This window comes from Caloenas nicobarica, chromosome 1, assembly GCF_036013445.1.
Source record: "Caloenas nicobarica isolate bCalNic1 chromosome 1, bCalNic1.hap1, whole genome shotgun sequence".
In the NCBI taxonomy this organism is placed as follows: Eukaryota; Metazoa; Chordata; class Aves; order Columbiformes; family Columbidae; genus Caloenas; species Caloenas nicobarica.
In genome coordinates this window covers 170,680,588-170,701,396 of record NC_088245.1, presented here as the reverse complement: position 1 = coordinate 170,701,396, position 20,809 = coordinate 170,680,588, and the positions used below count along the sequence as shown (strand labels likewise).

The 20,809-nt window shown below is 36.4% G+C and overlaps 1 protein-coding gene across 16 annotated transcripts in view; it reads right to left on the bottom strand.

Moving 5' to 3' along the window:
* Positions 1–1,266: 1,266 nt before the first annotated feature.
* MYCBP2 (MYC binding protein 2) overlaps positions 1,267–20,809 on the bottom strand; it is a 196,207-nt gene continuing 176,664 nt past the window's right edge. For all 16 annotated transcript variants that reach the window (XM_065653542.1, XM_065653560.1, XM_065653596.1 and 13 more), the window contains 14 exons: positions 19,519–19,785; positions 17,491–17,774; positions 17,105–17,201; positions 15,764–15,883; positions 14,005–14,106; positions 12,209–12,337; positions 9,303–9,435; positions 8,938–9,041; positions 7,632–7,820; positions 7,027–7,134; positions 5,802–6,011; positions 3,530–3,637; positions 3,164–3,329; positions 1,267–2,067 (listed from right to left, as the gene is read on the bottom strand). In XM_065653542.1, the coding sequence (XP_065509614.1) occupies positions 1,952–2,067; positions 3,164–3,329; positions 3,530–3,637; positions 5,802–6,011; positions 7,027–7,134; positions 7,632–7,820; positions 8,938–9,041; positions 9,303–9,435; positions 12,209–12,337; positions 14,005–14,106; positions 15,764–15,883; positions 17,105–17,201; positions 17,491–17,774; positions 19,519–19,785 (2,133 nt within the window). In that variant the 3' untranslated portion in view covers positions 1,267–1,951. The remainder of the gene's footprint in view (positions 2,068–3,163; positions 3,330–3,529; positions 3,638–5,801; positions 6,012–7,026; positions 7,135–7,631; positions 7,821–8,937; positions 9,042–9,302; positions 9,436–12,208; positions 12,338–14,004; positions 14,107–15,763; positions 15,884–17,104; positions 17,202–17,490; positions 17,775–19,518; positions 19,786–20,809) is intronic.

The following is a 20,809-nucleotide window of genomic DNA, read 5'->3' as shown; positions in this document are numbered from 1 at the left end:
AATACAAGTCATATCCTCTGTTTGCACTAGGATAGCTGCAGATCGTGACGTTAGTCTAGTTGGTTGTTCTAAAGAAAACGTCAACTCCCCTTAAACAAGTTGTTTTTTTTCTTTGCACTTGATTCCCACAGGATCTTACCTAAGACTTCTGCCAATTTACTGTAGATAATTTTCTTTATCTTGTCTTTTCCTTTCAGAATAATGAATGTTGTCACTTTGTACTTGTTTTCATTTGAACTACCTCTCAGTCAGAATAAAATCTAGTAAAGCCAACCTTTTAGTTGCTTTCTCTACTTAGTAGTTTCTTCTACTACATTTGACAACCTTTGTCTGTATGCCGGCAACCTCTCCCACCCCCTGGTCGTTACTGGGCACTCTATACCCTCTCTCAATGAGGGTCACAGGAATTCTTGCATTAAATATCCATTATACCAATAATATAAAATACATTTGATTATAGACTTAAAAATTCCAGCTTCTATTTACTGATACTACTTGCACTAATATTCACATACCTAGGACTGAACCACAATACGCTGCTTCTGTAATTAAGAGAAATTGTACTCCCAAGGTGAGTGTTCTTCCCCAGCTATTCTAACCTGCAGACAGACACATACCTTACAGATGTCTGAAATAAGGTGAGGTGGATCCCACAGTTCCCAGTCTGATAAAAGTCCGCTGACATGTCTGGATGCCATCTACCAATATCTTAACTGTGAGAGCAGTTGTTCATGTCTGCCAGTAAAGCACATTTCATCAAGACAGAAATACTAGAAAAAAGTTCTCATAGAATCACAGAACATCTTGAGGTGGAGAGGACCCATAAGGATCACTAGAGATCTGAAGGGAGAATCTTACAGGAAAAAGTTCTTACTTGAAGTTATATTTTGCTCTCACTATAGAGGAGCAAAGGACTTGGGACTCTTATTAAATGGAATTAATGGCAAAAGACTATTTGTCCTAAAGGTGGGGATGATATATTGCTGAAGATTCTTAATAACTGATCAAAATAATTTATAATTAAGTCTGTTGTGTCTTAAAACATTGTCAGAAACTGAAATGGAATATGAATGTTAGTATGTTTACCCAGCTTTTCTTTAGAAGATGATTTAAGCCGCACTTTTAATGTCTTAAGTACTTGCATAACCACCAGTTTAGCTAATAAACTTTCCTATTTTTTAAAAGAACTTGCTGAAATAATTATGACACCACTCCCACTTTAAAAAACACTTCTGAAAACAGAGGCTTGTACATTCATTAGACTTTCACTGTATAAAAATGTACAGTGGCTTTATTGACATGTACATTCCATTATGTTTACAGCTGCAAGATATGAGGCACACTCAGTATTGCACTTCATTAAAATTTCAGGCTCAAACATAACCCAGAAGTTTAAATGAAACTGCTGTTGTAATTTAATAATTCTTATACAGGACAAACATTGATACCTTTATATACAGCGTGATACTTGTTACATTTATGCCTTCCTAACACAATTTTTTTATAACAGTCTAGGAAATAAACCAGAATATTCCTCTTTCCCATCCCCACTTGTGATGCGTTACAATTGTACAAGATTACAAAAAGTCAGTATACAATAATCAATATTTTTTTCTTTCTTTCTCCTGAAAGCCGGCATTATTCATAGTCCACAGACACACAGATCCTTTAATAGCAATTATTTATTTGTAAATGTCCAATGTTTCCTAGCCGATGACTGTAATGGCCACATGCAAACACCTCACAAGTTTTGATGTCTCGGTTCAAAAAACGTCAATATCTTATAGCAAGAATTATGTACATGGTATTTGGCATCCTTCTTGCACTGTAAATTGTTCCTTTTACCTGGGTTATGAAATGGTCCCGTCCTCATCCCAGCTGGACTTTATTTTCAGGACACTTGAGGGATGAGGGCACCTGTTTTGCTCTGGTTAAAAAAAAAAATGCTAGTCTAAAAAGTGTGAGCATTTCTGCAAACCCCACAACCCAGAGCAAATTCTTCACCAGTGGGTGGATGGACAACATGAAGCGGACATTCCGTTCCTTCAAGTTGTTTGCCTTTGGGACCTACAGTGAATTTAAGAGTGAGGGAAAAAAAAGAGAAGAGATTAAGGCTCGCAGACTCGATGTAAATAAACGTATGTTACATTTCCTCAAAAAACATGCTAAGTGAATGTAATATTATACGAATTTTTAAGGAATATATTAATATATAAAAATAATTTATAAGGAATCAAAAATGGAGGTTTAAAAAACAGCAGATAGAAAGGTGCTTTCACTTAGTTAAATTCAAGCAAACCATCTAAAGGCTTAATAGGCCAAGAGAAAAAAATATCAATTAGATCTCACAAAACATGATCAAAACCTGTTAGCTCCTTAAAACAGTTACATCAAACATTGAAATGGTATTTGAAGAAAAAAGCGAAATGATAAAACCCCACGTAATTATAATAAGTCATATTCAAACTAAAAAAGGCAAAAAGCTTATAAGGAGAATCACTAAAAATAAGTTTCATCTCATTAATCCTGTGGAAGAAATTTGCACATCTAAAAGCAAAACCAACAAATAGGAACAAGAGTTACACTCTGCAGTAACCAATAATTCTAAGGTTATACCAGGAATCGTATTTTTATTTCTTTCATGTAAATATCTTAATAAAAAAAGATCTCACTTTTTTTTTCAACAGCAAGGTAAATAATATGATTGACTGAGATCAAATCAATGGCATATGAAGTTGGAAAGTAAGGCACTGAGGCAACAGTTTGTGCATGACAGGTACCTGAGTACAGGTATATCATTTAATAGTAGTGTGTTAATTTTTTCAGTATAGTTTTGACACATCATTACACATCTGTAATCTGAACTGGTGTAGGTAATTAAAATGTCTTTCCATATCAAAGTAGCTAATGTTTAAAGGATCAGTGTGATGACATTGCCTGTAGTATTGCCAGAAAAGCAAAAAATCAAAAGCATGCATAGAACAAACCCATTCCAATATTATACAAGATAATGAATTTAAAATTTGCATGACTAGCCCTGTGGTTTTGCTAAAAAAAAAAAAACAAACCAAAAAACATCAGCAAGAATCTATAAGAATATCAATTAGAACTGATTACTAATCTCAGAATTCAGTGTGGTAAATTTGCTTTACTAAAATACTACCTGCAGGACAGTGTGGGAGTTCTTCTTTAGGGATGCTTGTCATTCTTTGGAAATCATCATGGCAAGCATTGCAAAAATGCGTTGTCCCAAAACAGAAAAAGACAGCAACGGAACAGCAGTAGCGACATTTGTACTCTAAGAAATCTGTACCGTGTTTGGGACACATCTAAACAGAAAGAAACAAATGCCAATAAACAACGTAGCCACATTGTAACAATCCAAACAACACATTTCTACATTCTGTAATACATTTTAATATTATACAATACATAAAATTACAAATGGGTGTGAATTATTTATTGTACAGCTCAGGTACTCAGAGCTTCAGAACGAACTAAAAACATGAATACAAAGTTCTTTGCTTACCTGAGCCCTTGAAACATCAGAGCATGCACCACAAATAAGCTCTCTTGGATCATAGTCATCTCCTTGTCCAGCTTCAGCATCACAACGAGCTTCGCCACCAAAATATGCCTTAATTTTATATAGAAATGATTGGACATTAAGCCAGAGACAGCTATTATTTTAACAAAGTCAATTTGTAAGGGGGAAATAATGAATAGCAGCCATTACAGTAGTCTCCACTCTGACTCTAGATACATGCTTTTGAGGCACTAAGACAATGTCTCTCAATCTCAGGATAAACGTCAGCAAAAATTGTGCAAGGTACTAGGGTCTACGCAAGTGACTGTAAGGCTTTTGAAACATCATCTGGATGCTCTATAAACTGTGTGTAAGACAGACAAGACTGAGGCTGAGGGCAGCAGAGAAACATTCTACCAGAAGGGATTTTTACTAGCTGAAAGAGTACCAGTTTTTATGCTCATGTGGAATCCCTTATAATTACAATGTTGCTGTTTTCTACAAATTCATGCCACTTTCTCGTCTTATTCTACCAGGACACACTGGGCATAAAAATACACCAAGAAAGACTGACAACTCTGACACATTTCCTCATATACTGACGTGTTTTCACATGGAGTGGTGAGACGAGGCAATGAGTCTCTTCCTTCCTTACCATCTTATTAACTAATTAGACAATGCATAGAATTCTTGCTCTTGGCAATTCTCACCTTTTTTTGCAGTGACTGGGACACAGGGAAAGTGTTCTCAAGGCAATTATGAACAAGGAAAAATTTAAGCAGCCCACCTTCCCCCAAACTCCGCAGAGTAAAACAAAAGGGAAAGCCCTAAAGAATGTAAGTCAGGGAATTAGGTAGCACTTTGAGGTGAACAGGTGCTGGAGGAAGGAAAGAAGTCAGACATTAGCTAGTTGAATGCTGCTATTCAGACATATAGACACAGTACGAAAGGGAATAATGAGATACAAGGGAAGGAATAAAAAGAGGGAAATAAGGACACTGAAATAACTGAGTATTAAGTATTGGAAAGAAAGCGTAATGAAAAACAGGGACAGGAATAAAAACTGGAGAAAGTAATAAAAAGTGTTTTTGTAAGGGAGGCAAAAAAGGGACTAGGCAAGTTGCTTAAGGATAAGGAGTAAAAATTGGTTAACTGTGGGAGGCAGGAACAAAAGTGGACTGAGTAACTGTGTAGTAATGATTCATTACTCCTCTAGCATATGGAAATCAATCCTTTCTCCTCTTATTTTCAAATTATGCACTTAAGATAAAACATGTGCATTGAACATTAAAATTATTGGGATTGCCCTTGAAAGCTATCATGAGATTGCCTTATTCCATTCACTCCTAAAAGAAAATGATGTGATCAAGATGGGCACTAAAAATCAGCTTCAGATGAAAGAAGCAATGGGAGGGATTCAATCATTATCCAAAATTTCTCTAACCACAGTCTCTAGCCATAGATAAAGAACGTTTGTGTCTTCTCCGATGGTGGGGAAATCAGGGATTTTTGTCTTCTGGTCAAGTTTCATATTCTCTACCTGAAGAAATCTGCATATATGAACTAGAGTCCAGCAGGCTGGACCACACATTTCCTCTTTCTTCTTTTTCATTCTTCTAACACACCCGGCCATCATCTCCATAGTTGCTGCACTTCAAAGGCACTCAAGATGCTGACATCTGAACTTGGGCATGATCGGTTATCCTTATCCTCATTCTGAACAACTGCGCTATCACGAATCAAAATTAGAGAAGGCTCTTCCCATCTTTTGAGACTATCACTGGGGAAAACCACAGCAACAGGCTTGCAGTAGTGGGGATTCTTCTGCCCCAGAGCCAGTTTACTGCACTTTCCACCAACTCCCACTTGGGTAAAAGTAATATTTAGGTGGAAACATAGTGAGGAACCCTCCATGTCAAAGAGTCAGAATGAAACCTATGGTTATACTGTTTTAATGTTCATGTAAAGTATGAGCTGGAAGTGGGACAAAAGGATGCTTGGTGTTCTAATGCAGTATCATCTGCACATTCTTCTAAGGTGGCCAGCACCTCAATATGCTTTTGGTTTCTGAGCTGCACTGTAGATACTTTTGAGCTTTACAAGACAAGACACTATGTACATCTAATTTGCTCAACACTTTTTTTGTAATTACCATTTAACGACAATTTCTTTTCCTGCTCCATACACTATATATTAAATATACGTTCCATTCTTTAAGAAATTACTTTTGAAACAATAACATTCATTTAATTTCACAAAGTACTAATTGTCATACCTTTTTGCACTTGTAGCAAACATAATAAGCATATCTGTTCATAGCGTAGCCAGCTGGGTCATTATAAAATCTAACGCCTGGTGTTGTGATGGCCTCACTCTTGTGCAGCCCTTCATACTCCAATCTCATTAGTGCTTTTCTCCTTACATCTTCATAGAGTTCTTTGATTGGATCGAGCAAATCTTTTAATACTGTATGATTGATTTTGTTCTGAAATAAAAAAAATGATTAAAATATCTTGCATCTTTAATACAACAGCTGTGATAATTTGTATTATCATCAAACACAGTGTAATGGATGTCATAAAAACCTAAGAGCTCAGACAATGGTCATTTCAAAAAACAGCTGATATACATGCTTTATTTGCTGCAAAAATAGTAACCAGGAATGCTTTTTATATGGCCTTTTATTGTGTGAAATCATGAATCCTTACAACAGACTGTAACAACCACAGAGGGATGATAAAGGGTACACAAAATATTCGCCACAGCACAGGAATGTTCTGACTGTATCCCTTCTCTGCTTTTGGTCCTTTTTGAGTTCTTGCTTAGCAATTAAGAATAATGACCGACAGTCCTCAATGCCAGGTCTTTATCATTTTATAGTCACAAGCTATTGCCATAAATTATCAAAATAGAGCATGAAGGAAGAAAGACAACATGCAGAAATGGCTGACCTTTCACACATTTCATATTCCTGGGGTTCTAAGGTTCTCTCCTTCCCAGCAGCCACCATATGCTTTTGCTTACAGCAATTATGATTTTGTAGAGTGCAAGAGGCATTTTTAGTAATTTAAGCTGAACTAAGTACCTATATTCTTCAGCTCTGTCCTCATACTGAAAACCCAAGCAGCTTTAAAAGAGGTTAGGAAAAACAGACAAGCCAAGTTTTCTGCTTTAAATAATGTGCATTAAGATTATTTCTTCCCTGTCGGCTGTACTCAAATATTGGGAAATTACAAGCTGATGGAGCTAAGAATAAAACAGCATTAAGATAATGTCTGCATAATGCTTTCTTTCGAAGAGGATCCTTACTTCAGGGAACAGTAGGGGAAGGTAAAAAGATGGATCAATGATACCGTTTCTTCAGTGACATGAGAAATTAAGGAAACAAGTGACGTATACCTAATTTATATTGTAACAAGCAATATAAAATTTAAAAAAAAAGGAAACAAAGCATTAGATAACTTGTTTGACCTAGGCAAGTAAACACATCGCTCATTTACCTTGCAAATAGGACAGGACATAAATCCAAAAGTTATCCTTGGCCCAAGCCATCTGTTTTCTAGGACGCGTTGACAGCATTGCAAATGGAAAACGTGGCTGCAGTCCAGCTTTAGAAAAGAATACATGTCAGGGAACACTGAAGTCATATTAACCACTAAAACAGAAGCAGTTATTTGCTTTTAAGTGGCAACACACGCCAATTCCAAAATTAATTTACTTAAAATCCCAGAAGACCCCTATTTTCTTCTTAAAAAAGAGGAAGAATATAAAATGGTCATTAAAATCATAACCTTTCTACTCCAAAACCACCAGTGGATACATGAAATATATATGAGGTATATCCCTTAATTACCTCAGTTGTTTTTCTCCTTCGTAAAATACCATATATTTTAAATAAAGTAAACTAAATTGACACAATCTGCTTTCTTGAAACAGCAGTAATACCAGAAAAAAAGAAAGCATTTTAAGGAACTTATGTACTGGTTTGGTGTCTGTTTTAAAATTTTTAAGAGCATAATTTGAGGGACTTCATATTTTAACTTATAGCACGCTTAACATTACAACCATAATATTATTCTTAGAAGGGAGGAAAAAAAAAATGAACCTGGATAGCTGGTGCTGCTGAAAGTGCTTCAGTAAAGCAGATCATGCACATGTCATCAGCATCTTGTTTAAGAGTCGTAGCGTTCTTATCGCAGCCGTGCAAGCACGGCAGACAGTGCTCTTCGTTCTTAACGCCTCCGCAGGGATGACCACAGGGCTGTGTCTTGCTGCAGGCAATTTTAGCGTACTCCTATTAAAAGTAAATAATTAATCATTCTTTTTTGCCCCTCCACTGGACAGTTTGATATAGTGTCGCTTTTGGAAGGCTTGCCAGTTTGTGCAATAAGCTGAGATGAAAGAATCACGATTCGTGTTGTCTGCTGCTACAGAAGACTTGGGCAAAACAGCACATTCTGTGTACTTGAAGTAAAACATACTTTCGTTACTTAGGTTACTCCTGAGTAGCAATGGCATAATGAAACCATTATTTTAAGATTTTAATATTGAATTTTGATATAAAGAGAAATATTCTTTAATCCTCCACTTGTACTTTGTATATTAACTGCCTCCTGTGTAAACACTGCTTGCCCTGCATTAACAGCCTTTAAGATATCTGCAGATTTCCATCCTTCAGGAAAGGTATGAAGTAACCCACTCTTAACACATTATCAGCTGATCATTAACCAGCATAAGCACTTTTGGAAGTGATATTATAACCACTTCTAATTCCTATCCCTTGTAAGTAGAAAACTTATAAAAGTTGCCCAGAAGCTAACAATTTAAGCAAATTAATATAACAATAATATAATATATCCAATAGGCTGAGAGACAAAAAAAAACCAAAAAAGGACAAATTTGTGACACAAACAGAAATAAACAGGGTGGGATAAGAAACTGGTCACTCTGCCAATTGTACCAGTAGTGTAGGGCACAAAACCACTCAGGACACATGGATACAGTTGAACAAACCCGCCAAGCCTTAAAGGGTCTGTGCTCACATAATAAACAGGCTGTTACGCAAACTTCTTTCTTCAGGCTTTCTAGTAAACCAGACTTTATGTTGGCAGCCCATATTTTACTTTATACTTGGAACACTAGTGTGAAAACTTGGGATACTTCTGAAGATAATAACGAAACTACCCGGTTTTTTTGGTTGACTATTTGTGTTTGTAGCCTGTAATTAAACCAAACATTTACAAACTTGAAAGTATTTGAATTACAATATAATATTCGAACCTTTTCATATGAGGGGTCTGATTTAAAATGGACCACAGGGATGAACAAGCTTTACTCAAAATAAGGAATCGATTTGATCCTGCAGTCTCTCCTATTTATGTAATTGATGATTGATACTTGTTAACACACACCTGGCAATCTGTGTCAGAACAAACGCTTCCCACTGCTGATAATTCTGTTCCACTCCTACAGCCACAGAAGCGACACGCTTCAGAACTGCTGGTGGTCGGTTTGCCTAAGTCCGCAAAAGTAAGCAAAAAAGAAAATTGTTGTAATGAAACATAAGTGATTGATGTCCTAATAACAATCACAGAAAACAACCAAAAAACCCAGCAATTGTTACACAGACAAACTATTTTATTAACAAACAATTAAAAGCATTGCCCTAAAGCAGGTGAAAACCTCAACTTATTTATTTACTTATTTTTGACAAATGCTCATGGTAAAAGGTAAAAATAATCAGGATAAAGAGCAAGTACTAACAGCTGTGTTTTACCTGTCTGTTCTCTAAACTCCACCATAGCTTTCATAGTTTTAGAATCTGCTAATGCCATCAGCCAGAAAAGTTTGGTCCTACCACAACCCTCGTGGAGATCAACTTTGATAGCTTCTTCTTCTTCTTTAAATACCTGTCGGGTTAACCAAATAGATAATAAATAGCATATCTCTATGTTATTTTAGTCACTGTCTCTCTGGATTTTCATCAGATGTTTTATAGATTCTGCAGAGTTTGCCTACTGCAAGCTATGATTTTTATGCATTCTGTAATTTGTACATATTGCAGAATGGATAAAAGGCTTTGTGTTTTTAAAAGCAAAAATATATAAAATTAACACTGGAGCTAACATGTCTGGGGAACAACAGGGCAACAGTGATCAGAAGAGAGCCACATAACATTTTTTCTAATTTAAAAATATACGGAGCTTGGACTTCATTACTACTATTCAACTCATCCACTAGGCCACAGTATATTAAAAGCACAAGATAACATTAGAAGTCATTACAAATATCTTCACATAAACATGCCAGGTCAGGCTGGACGGGGCTCTGAGCAACCTGATCTAGTTGCAGATGTCCCTGCTCATTGCAGGGGGGTTGGACTAGATGCCCTTTGAGGGTCCTTTCCAACCCAAACTATCCTGTGATTTTATGGCAGTAGTTTATCAAAGCAACATTGATAATTATGGTCTTAATAATATGTACTATATAATAACCATTATATAAGTGTGTAATGTTAATATTTTCAACTTTCATATAAACACACAGTGGATACTCTCAGCTACAATAAGGAAAATGTAAATTTTTTGCAAAATAAAAAAAAGGGCATTAAATGCTTAGGGGACTTTTATACAGTCTCTTTTTTCTCCTAAGTTTTGAAGTCAGTTCCGTTTTCATTCATTCCACCCGCAATGTAATAAAAGTTAGAATTTGCCTTGGTATGGATGTATACACTCAATTTAAACTTTGTTTTAATTCGTACTAGAATCAGGAAAAAAAAGCCATAATTGCTTCACAAAGGAGTTGCGTAAGCAGGTCACAGTAACTTACAGGCTGTCCTTTCTTAGAGGGAGAGAAAACACATTAAAGAGCTGTGTATGACAGAAGTTGGATAAAAACCAGGAAGCTAACAGAAAACAGGAGCCAGGGAACGTGACAATTTAAAATTTAAATTTAGGGGATTAACATTAGAGGTGTAAAGGTGGTGAATAAAGAGTAGAAGTTTAAACATGCTTTCAGAAGTAAATAGGAAAATCTGATAAGTAGCTATTTTGGACAGATTAAGGAGAGATATAAGGATTTCGATAAGAACTTACTTTTTATCAACTGTAATCTGAACAGGCTATATAGGAGAAATCAGAAAAACAAATGAGACTAAACTGTGCTCTGCCATGACAGAAGAACAGACATAGAAAATCATCATCTTAGGATGAGAAAACAGGACAATTTCAAAGGGAATTGCAAAGATTCTGGGTAAGAAAAAGAAGATAACAGATCCACGTGGAACTTCCAGGCTGAGACTACGTTGCAAAAGCTGAGGCACCAAGAAGGAGATCTGCAGAGTGGAACTTGGTGCCAGTGATCTGGAGTTTCCATCATGTGTGCTCTAGACTAGCTGATCCCCTGCGCTGAATGGCCATTACCAGCGTGTCCCTGCATCTATCGTTTTTTTGTTATTTTTATTTTCACCTGAAAGGAGACCAGTTCATGCACCCCAAGGCTGCTCTATGACACAAATCAAAGCACAGTAAGGAAAGAAGGAGATCTGCTTCAAAAGCCTATTCCTGATGCTTACTAAAAAGCAAATGTAGATGCACTCTATGAGAGGGAGAAGAGGAACAATTTTCTTTGAATTATCTTTATTAATGAGGTCTATTGTTTTAGCCTTTGTACAACCATAAGTAGTCAGAGAGAAGGAGGAAAATACAGGACCACAAAAAACAAAAGAAAAATAGTGTCAAGAAAGAGGAAATGTTCAGTAGTTTCAGAAGTAAAGGCATCCTCAACATTCATTTCAATAAGAGAAATAAATATGCCAAGAATAATGCAGTTTCAGGTTTAGAGATGAAGAGGATAAGAAAACAATGCAAAAGAACACTAATTAGCACAGTAAAAAGCAATGTGTAAAAACTCATCTAGGTAAGTCAAAGAGGAAAGACATTTCAGTCCTAAAAACAAAACCAAAAGAAATCAGGAAGTGTTCAAGCTTATGGCTATGACAACGTATTTCTCTGTGAAAAGACAGTGAGAGCTGGAGGAATATTGAAAAGTAAGAGAAGGCTGACATCCCTGGCAGTGTTCAAGGCCAGGCTGGATGGGGTTTGGAGCAGCCTGGTCCAGTCGATGGTGCCCCTGCCCATCGCAGGGAGGTTGGAACTAGATGATCTTTAAGGTCCCCTCCAACCCAAACCATTCTATGATTTGGTAACCAGTAGGAATATTTGCTGTCAAGTGGTCTTCCTGGATATTAAAAAAATGTATATATATTAAAAATGAAGGGGTTGACAAGCACTGACGTGTATGATAGAAGTAGCAAAGGACATATAATTTAACAGGAATAAAGAACCAATGTATACTTAAGAAAGTCTATACAGTTCCTAGGTTTTCCTAAAAATTGTTCCTAAACAATGTCAGAACAAGAAAGAAGAAAGCTGATGTAGCATAAGAGTAAGAATTAGGGACTGCTACAAGATTTTCCAATTTTCTTCAAAAGACAAGGGAGAAGAGAATTTAACTAAAAACAACTAAAAAGAATTAAATGGAAACTAACCTATACCATCTCAAACATAAAAGAAAATACTTTTTCAGATTTGGCTCTTGCTACAGCCTTTTGCTTATGTATTAATTGAGGAAATGCACACCACGTATGCAGTTGCAAACAACATGATGTCACGTATACTCTACCTGTCGCTGGTGAGTTTTTGTTCGCCGATGGAGATGAAGGAATCGGTCACAATCTGTACACAAATTCCCGCAGACGTTACATAAAATGATCGCAGCAGTTTCACCATCATCATGGTTATCACACATTGGCTGAAAAAAATTAAGAAAAAATATGAAATAATTATTTATTAAATCCCTTGATTCCTTTCAGCAGTTTTTTTTATTCTCCAGTCATCTCCCTCAAATTAATAAGGAGGGATAAAGAGCTTGTTTAGACTATATTAGTTGTATTTTTAGAATAATCAGTATATAAACAATTATTCCTGGACACAAGAAGCCTGCATTAGCTATATGATTTCTTCTGATATTCTTCGTCTTATATTTTGCGTGATGCAGCAAAAATGCATTTTTGAACAATATAGTTAAGACATCATTTTCAACTAGTGTGAGAAAAGATTTATGTGGTAACAATGAGTTATGCGAACGTTAACAGAAAAGTTCAGAGATATGAATGCTCAAGTCAGTCAACATGCACGATATTTACTCTTAATTACTTTTATACGGTATGTTTACTCTGCTCAAACATCTAGTCAAAGCTGTAGGTCATCTATAACTTAGAGAATACAGTTGAAGTAACAATCAAAATCCACCATGAAATTAAGTTGCTCTACTGATAAAATTTTTTTTTTAAAAAATCAACACAGTTCTGTTTTGCGGTTCAAAGTATCCGTACAAATAAAATTCAATGACTGATTTTGATTATTCATAGGGATATGTCTGAGAACAAGTTTCCATCATACTTCCATGATATTGCTCATGCAACCTCGAACAGAATCCTTTCAACAGCGCTCTTGGTTCGCAGGGGGACAGTTCACCTCAAAATTTGAATATCCCAGTATAAAGCAGAATTGGGGGAATTTCAGGCTGGGTTCAGTAGCTTGTATCCCTGCTTGATGGTGTCTTGGCTACTCTCCTGACATTTCCAAAGCTCTGAAGAAGCCCCTTGTCTTTTTTAATCACCTCGGAAACCTTTGTGTCTGCTTCCTCCTCTCAGCAGAGCTTTAGTCCTTGCTGCTGCTGAAGTCCTTTCTCTCCTGCATTCTCTTTCTGCTTACACTAAACTGCTTTGGAGGCTCCTTCGCACAAAGCATCCGCACAATATTCCCTTGTCTCCCACAGGGACTTGCCTAACCAAGTTATAAAGAGAACAGCTTCATTATTTTGCTCTTTCCAGATTTGTATATAAAAAAACCATAAGCTTTTTGTGAAACTGAAAAATAGAGATGCAAACTCAATTAATTCATCATATTCTATATTAAATTTGTAAATCCTCTGCGTAAATGGTAGCTATACTGTAATTCAGTTAGAAAGAGTTTGTTTCTCTTTGGAGTAATCGCTCTCTACCAAGATGGGGAACAGGAAGCTATATTATGGAGAAGTTATTATCGAGGAACACGAAAAAATTGACTTTACTATGAGACATGGATCCAGATAGAAACAAAATAGCTCTGAGAGAGAGTGTAGTATTAACTGAGCCAATGGACTCTCAAAAATCCATCCTACAGGTGCTAGGAAGGCCTTGCTCCATCCTGAATGCCAGCAGAATTGCCACCTTATTGTTTTAAGATGGAATATTTGTTTTCTGAGTAGTGCTTGTCTAGAACACAAACATTTCAACCATGTATGCGCAATCTCCATTAGGAACAACAGGAAGGAATAAGGTTAGGCCAAGTCTACCTTTCCCTATCATTACTATAAATTCTTTGACTACTTAACATATCGAAATAAGCACAAAAATAAATTATTTTCCATCTCACCATCTGTTTTTGTTGTCCATCCTTTCCCATCCATCTTCCTGAGGATAGTCTATCAACATGATCCTGATCAAGCACACACAGGGATGCTAAGGCCAGCCATAGCTATTGAAAGACAAGGTAGAATTAAATATTTTAGGAAAAAAATCCTAAATACTAAAATTATACATGTTGGCAGGCAAGAATGTCACTGTTATCTGCAAACTGCATCATAGTTAGCTGAAGCCTGCCCATACAACACAAGCTTTTTCTTTTCCCAAAAGAAATCAAGCCCACAATAAAACTTATTGAACTTTTGGGAACTACCTTCTTTCTTTCAGGTATGTCACTTTATGGTCATAAATACAGTACTTAGCATACGAGACAGAGAAACAGTGAAAAAAGATCAACCAGAGTATATCACAGAGAAATACGGCAAATACAGGCTTGCATATCACTACCAAACATTATGGGATTTGTAGGAGAAGAAGAAATTGAACAACACACACAAAAAAAAGACCCAAACTAACAAAGCTTTAGCTCATTGAGATTGGTTTCCCTGAGTTCTCTCCTCACTGAATGGGGCATTTGAGATTACCTAGAAAAGGGTTCTGAGCTGACTGTTCTTCAGAGGAAGCTTTTCTCTCTTCCTCTCTATTGACTACAGTGAAATCCTAAAGAGATAAGATACATAAAGATAATTTGTTTGCCTGCAGCCCAAGCTCAAAGGCACTTGACAACTGCATTTTGCAATAGTTTTTGATCAAAAGTTTAATTTGAACAAAATGGCTTTTGTTGAAAAAGCTCTATTGGACTACTAACACAGTGACAGCAGGAGCTGGTGGTGCTCCGAGACAGTGTCTTCCAAAGAGCAGAGAATATGTAAGGGGATGAAACGACAACTGGCACAGCCTTGTAAGATGGAAAACAACATGAGCGCCAAATTCTCATAACCATTGCAAACCTTTTCTTTCGCATGTAGTTGTAATGCTTGAGAAGCCAAAATCTGCACTCCCTAAGACAGTAGGAATGTCATAATTTACAAGGATGCTTTTCATGGTATTTCAGGAGATCTATTCATGTTAAGTTAGCCCAAGTTTCTATAAGAGAGTCAAGGAAGAGGCAAAGACAAAGATAAAAAACCACCCCAGGTAAATAATAAAGGGCTCAGCAAATGATTTTCCATTTTGAGACTAACACACAGGTGAGGGTTAGCTTAATTGTCATAGAGAATGTTTGTTATTATTTTCATGATAGCCTTGAGATGTGGCAGCTGATGACTTACAAGTCAAACCACTTAAAATAATCACGCAGGGAACTGGAAAAAGACAGCCGATACCTATTGTGCAATTTTCCACACAGATGATCTCATAAATTTAGTAAAACGCCAGTATCACAAACTTAAAGCAGAATTACCTCAAGGATAAAACCCCAAATGCATAAGCATAACACTTATTCTTCATTACTTGGGACGTACCCAAGACACATACTGAATCAAAATTCCGTTTCTACTGGTGTATTTCTGCCACAAAGAAGAAAACTCAAATCTGCTGTGACAGAGAGAAAGCAAGACTTTTATTCGCATTAACGGTCATTGCTTTAGTTAGGATACCTGTCCATTATGCACACAGCTAGATTTGGAGAATATAAACTGTATGCTGTATGCATTGTTTCCTGAAACAACCTGTAAAAAGAAGTTTTTTCTAAAATACAGGAAGGCTCTTGGATGTGCTCCTACTGCACGGTTACAATGAACTGATGCTAAGTTTAGTAAAGTGCTTACTCTGGTTGTTGCAATGCACCTCACTGGCGATCGGTATTCTTCCTCCATTTTAGTCAGGGCTATGATGGTTTCAGCAATAGCATTCTTTGTCACACGGGACCAAGCTTCCGACAGATGACCCTGTTGAAGAGGAAACTTAATTTATTACAGCTTTTATTAATATTAAGAACAACTAAAACTGTAATTAGACCTACTACATGCAGCATCAGGTTAGGATCTCAAGTTAGAACAGGGAAAGAAGTAATCAGGGATGACTTTGACAAAATCAAGTGTTTTCAAATCAGACAGATCTGGTAACTATTAGCCCTTAAATACCCAGGTGACTGACTGAGGTAGTCTCTGAGCAACTATTGGAATAACTAACTTGGAAGAGGTAGAGGCCATATGATTTGAAGAATGAAAGGGCACAGACCAGCACTGCTGAGGGACGAGAAACACTTTAATTGTAACTCTTAACTAAAGATGGGTCGTGAGATTCTGAAATCTTGCGGCCAAAATCAACAGTAGCAATTGCAGAGAATTCCCATCCAGCTTCAGCAACTTGGAGAAGGGTTCCCCTTAATCTAAGCACAGGGAATGGTTCAGAAAATAGGACTCCAAAGCTGAACATACAGAAACAGCTTTCAAAGGGTAATCACAGAGGAAAATCTGGGTCATTTAGAACATCACACTGAAATAGGTACAGAATTAACGTAAACAAAAACAACCTCCCAGTTAAACTCCTTTCCCCTACACGTATACAAAACCAATTTTTTTTGCCAGTATTGTTTCTGGGAAATAAATGAATCACTTTTTCATCAAAAACACTTTGCCTGAAGCAGATACAACTATGGAAAATTTCAGCCCAGATGGTTAAACAGCTATAAATGTAGATTTCAGCAAGACTGACAGACGTCAATCTTAACACGCAGTCTTAACCAGAAACTCCACGTGTAAAATCTACATACAGTTACGTGAAAACAACACTATTATCTTGCTCCACAGACACTTTTTAGTTTTCAGTTGGAGTTCCGAGTGCTTAAGACTTAAAAATCAGGCTTCTAAGTTTATAATGTAGAAAATTACACACAATTATTGTTTACTTCTTAAACTTCTGGTACAAGCGACTTACTTAAAAGCTTAATTCAATAGTGGATTTCTGTTTAGCAGAATCAGAACTTGGTTCTTACTGCTCCTAGGCTGAGACTCTACCCAGAAGACTACAGCTTTTTCTTCTTGAGATCAACTCACATTTAACAGCTCAACCCAATAACAACTCTAATAGAAAGTAATGAAAAAATCTACTCTTCATTATCAGAAATATTTGAATATCCTCCACACATTTAAAGCATAGAAACTTACTGCTGCCATGTCTTTAATGAGTTTAATAATGATCTCTGAAATCTGTGTAGGTGTTGAACCCTTCATCCACCAGTGGCTTTCACCTCGCCTAATGTAGCTGCAAAAGACATATGGTAATACATGAAATTAACCTAAGTAATTAGTTACTATTTGTCAAAATCTACCATGAAGAAATAGTGCAAATATTCAGCATATAGTAGGTTGTGGGGGTTTTTATTATTATAATTTTTTAAAAATTAAACTCATAACATGACTCAGACTGTCAAAGTGTTATACAATTTTTCCCATTTCTAAATCAAAGTTCATAAAAGACAACATACCAACTTCAAATAATGTAATTATCTTGTGCCTTTAACTTGAGATTATATACATATTTTTAAACGAACCTGGAATTGAAGATCATTGGAAGTGTGACTGTAGTAACTCCTTTGCCTGCAGTAGTGCCAGCTGTCCCTGTTATAGTAGTTCCTTTGGCTTTCAGCTGTACAGTGAGAGCTTTGGCAATGCAGCCCAAAAACATGTCTAAGATACCTAGTTTATTCCAATCTCCTTTTTCTGTGGAGTGAATGATATCACTTATATCTGCTGGTGGAAGAGACTTCACTCCTATAATACTAGCCAGGCGACTCGGGGTTACCTCAGGCAAAACACGTCTTAGTAACGATGTTACCTGGAGAAAAAAATCAGATCACAATTCTTACCAAGACAGCTGGAGTTTTCAAGGAAAATCAAATGAAGTCTTACTTCTTCTGCACAGGTTATTTCAGTAAAAATCTACTTTTTGTACTTAAATCACACCTGTAAGAAATTCTGTAAGGTTTCGATCTTGCTTTTAAGTGTTTATTAATCTACGCAGTGAGACAAGGCTGAAGAGTCCAGAACCAATCTCACTCAAACAATACTTAGTCTTCATATAATAATAAAAATATGTTGATACTGGACTTATCATAACAGTGATACAGATGTTTGTACAACTCTAATTTGCTTGCATGTTGCAGACACGTTACCCACTTGACATAAATTTCATACGTCAGAAACTCCATGGTAGAACCATTAGAGACACTTTAGACTTCTGAAAACAAATACTTGTCTCAGCTACTGAGAATCATGATACTATTCTCCCCTCCTTTAGTTTTTCTTGTGATATCATAACTGGGATATTTTGAAAAGGACAACTGTGCCAATTGCTCTTGATCTAACAGGAGCTGTCTTGAAATTATATGTTCCAACCTTACCAGCTGGTGGAACTGGGAATGAAATTGGCTATAGGATGCAAAATTTGGTCCAAATCAGGATGTATGAAAGCTTAAGGAGTTAACTTTTTATTTCTGATTCCTCAGGCCTCCAATGTTGTCTAGAAAACTGTTTCCATTTTAAGGATGTAAAGGATCCTGCTAGTCACAAGGCAGTGCCAACTTCAGAATCTGAACTTTCATCTTAAAAAAGAGAATTCTTAGTCATTGCGGAAACACCTGACAAACTGAACATACGTAACAGGACATGGATGAATCTGTTGAAAACATGAACTACTGTGAAGAAGCAAGATCCACTGAACGCCGTCAAGTTCAGATTCACTGAAGAATCCTTTGCGATATCGCTCCAAAATGAAGGCCGTGTGCTTACATACAAGACCCCCATTAGGACCCACAAAATGACTAATTGCTCTTGTCCATCCTCCTTCATTTCAGCAACAATCCCCGCCAAGCAAACCGTACGACCCTTTGATGTATGGTTGGAGAAAGCGACTTATCCTGCCCTACTCAAAATCCTTCAGAATAAAGACAAGAAAGGCGAAGAGTAATAATACTCAAAGGCACTTCAGAAGAGTTTGCTGATTTAGGTTCATGATGACATAAGTGTTAATTAAGCAATTTTGGGTTCCTACACCTCTGTCATACTTCTTGGAGACAAAGCATAAAACACTTATGAAAAAGTGAGTTTATTTTAATTTCATAACTGTAGCCTTCATTGACTTCAACACTGTACTTCCTGCAAATAGTTTTATACAATCAAATTGTGGTGGTGCTGGAGTATATATGTATTGATATATCAAACAGTAAAACTTTATCATTTTAACCCCATTCAAAAACAGGGAAAAAAACCTCAAACCTGACATTCAAATTCCAAAAAGAGACACTCTAATTTGCTTTTAAATGGCTCATAAATTTCTATTTGCCCTGTGCTCTTGATTGCAATAAGAAAATGGGTTGCTTTATTTACAGTTCTTCCCTACTTGGAATATAGGGATGATCCGACTATGATTGGGAAAACATTTTTGAAGCGAAAACACAAAATTACATTTCACAAAAAAAAAAAAGTTCCAATATGTATTATACTGTCACGCACACAATTATAGGATTTTAAGGACTTTTTTCTAGGAACACCAAGGTAGAGAAGGAAGCGTTAGCACTCACCTGTCTCTGCACCCTGGGAGAAGCCGTGTGTAGTAACGAGAAGAGATCCTGGAGCAGAGTCAGCTGCTGAGCCAGGTACTGCCGCCCGACGTTGGAGCCACTCAACGCCAGAACCATCGAGAGCAGCTCGAAGCAATAAGCGTCGGACGCCGCGTCTTCGTCGCTGGGCTGGGAGTTGGCGTTCTCCTTGCTGGAGATAGCGTGTTCCCACTCCTCGCGCACCCGCGTCGCTTCCATCCGTATGGCCTGGACTATGTGAGCGCATACCTGTCCAAGCAGAGGCCAAGCACACCAGGAACACTCAAAAACTTTTCAAAAGGGAAAGAGATCATGTTTTATGTACCTCCACAACCGTGTCTTAACATGGAAAGCCTGGTGAAATTTGGCCTGTGCCTAAATTACTTTTCAACATGAATTCATATTGAAGAATAAAATTGAGATTTAAATTCAGAGTAAAGATTAGATAAAATTCTTTAGTATTAAGATGTAAATTTAATACTGAATTTGCTCATCTTCATTCTGGAACATTTCATTGAAGTAAGTCTTTTTTAATTGTAGTTCCTGCCTTTTAATTTGCTTTTCACATAGAAATCAGGTTAAAAAAAAAAAAAAAAAAATCACAGAAAAAACTCCATTTGCTCAACACCCACAAAAGAAAAGGGCTTAGGACTTATTAAAAGACTTATTCTCTTGTTTAGTTTACTATTGATGAAGCTTAAAAAAATTTAGAAACCATGTTTTCATTTTACCAGTAGCTTGTTAAAAAGCGTATGTAAGAGTTTTAAAGTTTGCTAAGATAGGTGACAAAAAAGTAGATTCTGCATGACTTTGTAATCTAACAAGCTTCAAAATGAATCTCATATCTCTTCGATTACTACAAAAATCTTTACAGCAATATTTGTCCCATGATAGGTGTAACAAAGATAATATAATATAGAAGATGCTTTTGTTGGTATATTTAAAGAAATTAAGTATTCAAAAGAAAAATCATATTCTAACTACTGTTTCATGTTAAGAAAAACAAAGATAATTAAGAAAACCACAAACTCAAACCTTCATTGACTGCAGGAGAGAATAATTTAAAGATTTATGCTCTTATTACCTTTTTAGTATTCAGTTTTATCAAACTTAAATACTTTTTGATGACACGAATGGGGAGAAAATGTGCAAAACTAAGAATACAAACCCTGTCAATGAATCTCTCCTGGAAAATTGAGAAGTTCTCCTATTATGCTATTATTATCAGCAAACTTGATTAAGTATCATTTACAACTCAATTCTAAAACTTTTC